The following is an 8,367-nucleotide window of genomic DNA, read 5'->3' as shown; positions in this document are numbered from 1 at the left end:
ACTGTACAATGATTAAACATTACCTTTACAATTTATATTCACTTGAAATTACAGAATAAATATATGCACATTGCTGTACCTTTGTGTGTGTGTGTATGAGAGAAAACATTAAAAGTGCTTCCTACAAAGCTGTTAGTGATAGGTGCCCAGCTTTTTTTTTTTTTTTTCCTTTTTTTCCCCCCTTTTATGTGTATATTTGCGTGTTGCTTTTATTAGGAAAGTGTGGATGTCCTCCAAAAAACCCCATGTCGTCATGATGAAGTGTCACTGAGCATCCCCTAGGTGTGTGCGCCACGTGGCTCCATCCTCGGGGCTGCTCGGCTCCGCGTGGCTTCCCCAGCCCTCGGGATCCCAGCCCTCGGGACACCCCCCCGCGGCCACCGGGACCGCAAACCCGCTGCGCGGGGGCGGAGGGCGGCGGGGAGGGTGAAGGGGAGTGTGCGAGGGAGGGAGGGGAGCGAGACAAGAGTGAGACATTCGAGCAAGACCCTCCCCTCCCTTCCCTCTTGCAGTTTCCAGGCATGCAGCAAACTGCGCTCGTTTGCTTCTTTGCATTTTTTTTTTTTTTTGTAAAAAAAAATAAATGTACAGAATCTGTGCCATGATGGGCAAGAAGAAAGCAAGCCACAAAATTCCATCTTCCCTCCCTCTCCCCCTCCAAGGGAAAATATAAAGGAAGTTTACTGCAAAGGAAAAAAAAAATAATAATAAAGAAAATAAAAGGAAAAAAAATAGACACACGTAGAATTTACTTAATCAGGATCAATACAAAGATCCCCGATAATAATAATAATAATAATAATAATATACCTTAGACATGGCACAGTCAAAGTCTCAGTTTCAGTATAAAAAATAATGATTGATTAACATCTGCTGGCAAAAGTCTGCGAAGGCACTTCATCGATTACTGATCTGAGAAGGGCCCAGCCCCGCCGCGCGCACATCTGGCGGGGGAGAGCGCACAGCTGGATCCTCTCCTGGCGGGGCCGGGGCGGCCGGCGGGGCGCTCAGAACCGGTACGTGGTCTTCTCCAGGACTTCGAGGTAATCCGGCTTGGTTTGGAGTTTGGCCCTTAACTCGAGGTATTCGCTTGTGGGGGTTTGGTGGTCTGAGAAGCCCTTGCCGGCCGCGAAGAGGAGGGTTTCTTTGAGCCTGGCGTCCTGCTGGAGGTCCGGGTATTGCATGCCAGGGGGGTGCACGTGCAGTTCCTTCAGCTTGGGGACGGTGCCGTACAGGCAGTCCACGAAGCCCACGGCGCAGGGGGGCGGGCGGTCGCGGTCCCGCGGGGCGCCCCCCCCAGCCCCGGCCGCCGCCGCCGCCCCGAGCCCTCCGCCCGCGGGGTGCTGGGGGTGCACGGCGACGATGGTGTTGAGCTGCGAGCTGGACACGGCCAGGCTCCACTCCTGCTCCTTCTCCAGCAAGGTGCGGTAGTTGGTGCCCGCCTCCTGCGCCCCGGAGGCGGCGGCGGCCGAGGCCGCGTGGGAGAAGCGCTCGCCGCTCGGCCGCAGCAGCTCGGCCGCCTCGCCGCCCCCCGCCGCCGCCTCCTCCTCCTCCCGAGGCTTGTAGATGGGGTTGTTGCACATCTGGGTCACCGGGTGCGGGATGTAGTCGTACACGTGGCCCGCCGGGGGCGCCTTCTCCGGGGAGCGCTCCCCACCGCCTCCTCCTCCTCCTCCCCCGCCGCCGCCGCCCTCCTCGAAGAGCCGCGGGCAGCGCAGCGGGACGCCGCCCAGGTCCGCCGCCTCGGCCCGCGGGGCGCGGAACGGCATCTTCCTCCGGCGGCGGCGCAGCACGAAGGCGAAGAGCCCCGCGGCGACCAGGACGGCGGAGAAGAAGAGGACGAGGAGGCTGAGGATGAGGACGGAGAGCGGCACGGCGGCGGGCGGCGGCAGCTCGTAGGCGGCGGCGCCGGTGGCGGCGGGGGGCGGCGGGGCGGCGGGGGGCGAGGCGGCGGCGTGGGGGCGCAGGGCGGCGGGGCAGAGCGCCGCCAGCTCCAGCGAGCGCAGGTCGCGGCGGGCCAGGCGCTCGGGGCTGGCGCACAGCACCTCGCCCACCACGCTGACGGAGCTGAGCGCCTCCAGCCACTGCTTCAGCGGCACCAGGTCGCAGGTGCAGTCCCAGGGGTTGAGCTTCAGGTCGATCTGGACGATGGCGTGGAGGTGCTCCAGCACCCCGGCCACCGGCAGCGCCAAGAAGTGGTTGTTGCGCAGGTTGAGGCGCGCCAGGGAGGTGCCGGCGAAGGCGTCGGTGGGCAGCGTGCGGAGCAGGTTGTCGTTGAGGAAGAGCAGCTTCAGGTTGGGCATGAGGCTGAAGGCCGCCGGCTGGATTTCCCTGATCAGGTTGTACTCGAAGTACAGGTAATGCAAACTCTGCAAGCCCCGGAACATGCCCGGGGTGAGCCGCTCGATGTCGTTGCCGTTCAGGTACAGGCTCTTGAGATTCGGCAGGTTGATAAAAGCCCCGTCCTGCACGTAGGAGATCCGGTTGTTCCCCAGGTGTAAGAGATCCAAGGAAGAAAAATTCCAGAAATCGGAGCGGTAGATTTTCTGGATCAAATTCCCGCTCAGGTACAGCTTCTTGGCATTCAAGGGCCTGGGCAGGAGCTCGGAGATGTTGTGAAACCCTCGCTCCTTGCAGTTGACGGTCAGGCCCAGGTCGTTGATGTGCAAACTGCAAGAGCACCCGGTAGGACAGATGATGGGGATGGGGGGCCGGGTCTGATAAGCAGCCACCGGCGGTTGGTTTGGCCCGGGGTACAGGCCCCGGGACGTTGGGGGAGGCCGGGGTGCCCTGGGCTGCTTGGTGGGTTTGGGCTGCTTGTTGGATGTTTTGTACTCAACAGAGGAGGCGGTGAAATGGAAGGAGGACAGCATGGAGGAAGGCTTGGTAGGCCACGCGTTCTCCTTGCTGGACGACAGCTGAGGGATGCCCAGGCTGGCTTCCACCTCGGAGTCAGACAGCATGGGGCAGAGCTTACTTCTCTTGATTTCCCGCAGGTCCTTCCCGTGGAAGTGGAAGGGTGTCTCGCAGGTAATGTCCCCTACGAGGGCCGTGTAGGGGATGCGCTCCAGCCAGCTCTTCAGCTGCACGATCTCACACGTACAGTTCCACGGGTTCTCCTCCAGCTGGATCTCCATCAGGCTCCTGCCAATATGGTCCAACATCCCACGGTACGAAAGGACTTTTAGCCGGTTCCCGCGCAAGTCCAAGTGGGTTAAGGAAACAGACTTAAATAAGTTGGTGGGAAGCATGGGGATAAGATTGTCATTTAGGATAAGGACCCTCAATTTACTTAGGTTCCGAAATGCCCCACTTTCAATCCGTTTAATGACATTGTAATCTGCCTGCAGATATTCCAGACTTTCCAAGCCCAGGAAAGTGTCATTTCTGAAAATGTCCAATTTGTTTTCGTGCAAATACAACCTCTTCAGAACTCGGAGCCCGTTAAAAGCCCCCGTCTGAATGTCCTGCAGTGCATTGTTCCCAAGGTTAATAGACACAGCGTTGTTCAAGTGAAGAAAACTGTTGGTGTACAATTTCCTCATGGAATTCCTCTGCAGATAAAGTTTAAAAGGTCTCGACCACGACTCTGTTATCTGACTAATATTTATAAATCCTTTGTTGTCGCAATGTATATGGAAAAGGCTCTCCTTCACTTCACAGTAACATGGATCAAAGCAGGGCTCATCAAGTTCCTCCGAGTCCTCTATCAAGGGAATTGGTGTAGTCCATGCTAGAGCAATTGTGCTTAGAAGAATTATCCACAACATCCTTCCTTTATGAAGCGTCTCTGCCGTGGAAGGTTTCATCATTTGTTGATGTTTACAAAACTGCAACGGGAAGAAAAACATAGATTTCAGTATTGCAGCCCTGCCCCGCTCCTTTTACTAAGCCCCTACCCGACAGACTCGTGTTAGGCTCCTGGAAAGTTCAGCAATTGTTGGGCAGATGTTCACAACCAACTCTAGGGGTGTCGGATGGGTGAGCCTTGCCCTGATTTATACTTAGGAGATGTTAGAAGGTTTGATCACGCGATATCAGCCTCCCTTATTCCTTTCCCCCCCGCCCCCCGCCTTTGGTAAATGCCACCTATAAAGAGGGTAGCACATGCAGACCACACAGCAACACGAGCACACAGGCTGAACGTGTTGTGCCTTTACATGTTTTCCGCCATAGGACCAGTGTTTAGAACTACACGTTATTTCATACTTGTTTGCAATTCTAGCTTTGTAGACATCACAGCCCGTGGTGACTACAGGGTGGAAATACCAGTGGGTAGATTTCTCCAGCGTCACACTGTATCTTTCATACATGCCAACTCCCAAAGTTATTGAATCTTAGTCCTCGGATCTGTCTCCCTCCCGGCTCAATATATTCCATACGTAAGTTCAACAGAATGTGCAAGGTTTGCTGATGTCCCTGGCAAAACAACTCCCTTCAGAAACCCCAACATTATCTTTAAAATAGTAAAGAGTTAACAACCGTGATGTAAAAGAAAATCTTCCCATTTCAAACACACCGATGAATTAATGCAACTGGTATATTATCAGGTAAATACATACCACATATTAGTCATTTTAGCTGATTAAAGCATTTAGAGATGATTAATCTTTCTAAAGCACATGCCCATGCGATCAGCAGATCTAAAGGGAAGTGACAGCTAAAGAGGCACCTAGGATTGAAATGCTCAGCCTGCCTTGGATTAGGGTATTCTGCGCCCCCACGACCAAGCAGAAGACCCGGTTAAAAAGCTGAAAGTGGAATAAAAAAATACCTTGACACTTACCAGCCGATAAATTATCTATCCTACTATAAACGTTTCCAAATGAAGACACCATTCTTCTCCAATCAGATGAAAATAATACTGTACTAATGAGATGCAGCTCCTTCAACATATGGTTTCACCCTTCCTTTCACCAGATATTTTAAATGTATGGGCACAGAGAAATGCTAAGGATGGCAATAATAACGATGGTGATGCAGCCTTCCTTGAATCACTGAAATGCCCATTAGAATTATTTGGAACGATCGTTGCTTTTAGTCTTAATCTTTCAAGAGAAAAGGTCCTTTTTGCCTTCCTTGTGCATGAACTAGAAAATTTTGCCCCCCATCCACAAACTTAAGAGCAGGCAGATTCATTTAGGGGAGAGAAATGCCAGAGGAACAGAAATCCTTAGGATCAACTTGCAAATGAAACCCTCCCCTGTGGGAAAGAGATGGTTGAAAGCACGAAAAGAGAAATACCCTCCGCAATTAAAAACGGCATCTAATTGGGAAGAAGGGAGAGAGATGAGAGCTATATTGCAGTATCAGTCTCTCTGTCTCCTTTGCAAAATATTAGCCTCTTAAGTTCTTTCTCTTCTGCAAGGGCTGTAATGAAAAATAAAAAAATAAATAAAGAGGATTATTATATCTCCTTTTTGGAAGAGGGGTGTCTTTAACCCTAGGCGGAAACAAAAGGATCCAGAAAGGTTGTACTTACCGGTTCGCAGGAGAGATTTTAGCACATCGTTACAAAAAAAAGGGGAAGGGGGAAAAAAAAGCTCGAGTTTAAAGATTGCTGGTTTCTCTCTTGTCTCTCCCTCTCTTGTGTCTCTCTCTCCCTCTCTCTCTACTCCTGCTGAAGCTGAGGCAAAAGGAAAAAAAAAAAAAAAAAAAAAAGAAGGAGGGAAAAAAAAAAAAAGCAAGCCTGAGACGTGCTGGGAATGCAATGAGCCCCTCAATGATCTTCTTTAGGATGCAGAGCTGCTGTTTGGCACACTCAATGGAGGAGGGAGGAGAGGGGCTGCTGCAGGCTCCGGTGCCGCCGCCTTCTCCGGGCACCGGCAGCGCGGAGCGGGGCGCGGCGGCGGATCGCGGGCTCCTCTCCTTCTCCGGGTGTGTGTGCGTGAGCGCGTGTGCGTGAGTGTGTGTGTGTGTGGTGTTGTTGCCCTCGATCAGGCTTTTCCACGTCATGAAAATGAGCTTCAAGAAGGGGAACAAATGAAGGGGGCGCGCTTGGCACCAGGTCGGGGGCGCGCATTTGGGAAGCCCTGACTATACATATTTTTTTTTTTTTTTCTCCCCTGCCTTTTTTTTATTTTTTTTTTAAGAGAGAAGGAGGGGGGCTGGTTGGCGGAGAGGAAGGGAAGTGGAAAACGAACAGATGGGGGAGGAAAAAACCCCAAGAAGAATCGGGGAGGGAAAAGCCGCCGGGATGGCTCACAATTTGCACACATCCCCCATCCCTAAAAAAAAAAAAAAAAAAAAAAAGCAAAAAAAGCCCAACTCTGGCGGAAATCAAAGATGCTCTGACTGCAAAAGCCCCAGCTGCGGCGGAGAAAAGCCGAGCGAGCCCTGGGAAGGGGCAGCGCTGCCCCAGCCCGGCCACCCCGGCTTCCTCCACCGCGCACCCCAGCGCTGCCAGCGCCTCCTCCTCCTCCCCTCTCTCTCTCTCTTTCTTCCCTCCTGTCCCGGTGCCGCCGCTCCAGCCTCGCAGCCTCTCCGGTATCCAGCAGCCTCCCGCCCGCCACAGAGGCAAAGCCAAAAAAAAAAACCCCAAAAACCTCGGGGGAGACACCGGGCGCCTTTCGCATCCTTCTTCCAGCCTGCGCGGTCGCCACCGCGGAGCGTGCGCGGCGGCGGAGGGCAGCGCCGGCCCCTGCCCGCCCCGGGAGCCGCAGGCAGGTAACGGGGCTGCGCGGGGAGGAGGCGGAAAGCGGATCCGCGGAGGAGAGCGCGGGAGGGGGGGGAGGCTTGCGCGGCTCCCCCCGGAGCTGAAAGTTGGGGAGCGAGATGCGCCGGGAGGGGAAGGGCTGGGGGTGCTGCGGGTTCCGTCTCTCCGAGGTCCCAGGGAAGGGCTGCGGTGACCCCGCGGTGCATCCGCACCCGCGCACACCCATCCCCGGGTGCGCGGATCCCCGCGCGCAGCCGGGTACCTCCCCGGGGCATCCCAGCTCTCTCCTTACACCCCAACTCCCCATCCCACACGCCCGAGGGGCCGGCCGGGAGCGGACTTAACTGGGACCGCGGCTCGGCAGCAAAAAGTTGACGGGCGAAGCTGCAGGGAGAGCCCCGGGGCGCCCGCGCCCCCCCGCCGCCCCGACGGCGCTCTCCGCGGGCAGGGGCGCAGCCTCCGCGGCCGCGCAGCATCTTTTCCAGCCTTTCCGAGCTCGCTTTCCCCGGTGCAATATGGACGCACGGCTCCCTCCTAATTAAATTGCTGCATCATTCATTTTTTTTTCTGACGCGGGGGAGCAACGCGGGGTACGCGCACCTGGCGCACACACCCCTCTTAAAAAAAAAAAAAAAAAGGGAGAGGCGACGAAAAAGGGCGAAAGGGGAAATCACAACAGTTTGTTCTTGCAACAAGCTGACACAGCGGCTTTAGCAGCAACTCAGAGGAAGGATCTATGCACACACTCCCCCCTCCGCGCTCTGTTTTTGGGGAGAGGAGCGGGGGGCTGGCAGCCGCCCTGCCCTGACCTTGCGCTGCTGCTTTTCCCGGCCGGCAACTTTCCGGAATGCCACCGAATAACGCTCCTCATCCTTCCCAGGGCTCCTGCCTTCCAAGTTTTGCAGATGGGCTGGGGAAAAGAGGAGGGAGGGCGACGGCGGGGAGGGGGGGTGGGTGTGTTGGAGAGGGGGATGGCCCTGGAATGCAAATCAGAGCGCGCTGCAGGGCTCCTCGGGGATGGCAGCGTCCCCGCTGGATCCCCCCGAGCAGGCAGGACCAGCTGCAGGTCCCAAGGACGCCTCGCCAGCCCCTTCCCAAGGCACTCGCCCCCTCCTCGGCTGTTAGACGGGGCAGCCCTCGCAGGATAACCTCGGGGCGGAGGGGGGGACCGCCCCTCACTGCCCGCTGGCATCCTTTGTGTGCCCTACAGCTTCGCGGAGAGAGGAGGAGGCGATCTTGGCTCGCCGGAGAGGCGGCTTCTCCCTGGGTTTGACCGGTTTGAGAGACCCACGTCCCCTTGTCTCCCCAGCCAGGAGACAGGAGTCACCTTAGGCCGTGCCCTTACATCTCCCTCCTGTCACAGCAGCTCACAGCCCTTCTGTCTCTGCTCCTTTTGTCGCCACAACCTGTCGGGGACAGGATCAGTGTGAGTGTGATTGGCAGGAGCTCTGGCCAAGGCTGTGGTGGGCTGATGTAACCAAGATTAGGACGTCACTTGGTTATTAATAATAATTATTACTATTGGCAAGTGAGCTGTTTCCTTCCAAACCACTGTCCTGTGGAGCTGTGGAGTGAGTGAAGATGCATGTCATCCTGGTGGGAGGCTGGCAGGTGGCCTCCTGGCTGCTTCTTTCCAACCTCAGCTGTAATTACTGAAATGAACCTCCCCCCACCACCCCTCCCAGCCTTGTGAAAATAAGAGAGAAACCGTG

At 55.5% G+C, this 8,367-nt stretch overlaps 1 protein-coding gene across 5 annotated transcripts; it reads right to left on the bottom strand.

Annotated features, from left to right (window-relative positions):
- Positions 1-935: 935 nt before the first annotated feature.
- Positions 936-7,558, bottom strand: SLITRK3 (SLIT and NTRK like family member 3). Of its 5 annotated transcripts, none has more exons than XM_069864742.1 (2): positions 7,465-7,558; positions 936-3,830 (listed from the first exon to the last, which is right to left on the bottom strand). In XM_069864742.1, the coding sequence occupies exon 2, from the start codon at positions 3,810-3,812 to the stop codon at positions 1,008-1,010; it is 2,805 nt and encodes a 934-aa protein (XP_069720843.1). In that variant the 5' UTR covers positions 3,813-3,830; positions 7,465-7,558; the 3' UTR covers positions 936-1,007. The 5 variants fall into 5 exon arrangements, with proteins under 5 accessions (XP_069720843.1, XP_069720844.1, XP_069720839.1 ...); XM_069864743.1 differs by lacking the exon at positions 7,465-7,558 and adding an exon at positions 7,001-7,063; XM_069864738.1 differs by lacking the exon at positions 7,465-7,558 and adding an exon at positions 5,483-5,573 and having other exon boundaries at positions 936-5,370.
- Between the last annotated feature and the right edge of the window lie 809 nt (positions 7,559-8,367).

This window comes from Phaenicophaeus curvirostris, chromosome 10 (genome assembly GCF_032191515.1).
Source record: "Phaenicophaeus curvirostris isolate KB17595 chromosome 10, BPBGC_Pcur_1.0, whole genome shotgun sequence".
NCBI classification, from domain to species: Eukaryota; Metazoa; Chordata; class Aves; order Cuculiformes; family Cuculidae; genus Phaenicophaeus; species Phaenicophaeus curvirostris.
This window is presented reverse-complemented; position numbering and strand designations above follow the sequence as displayed.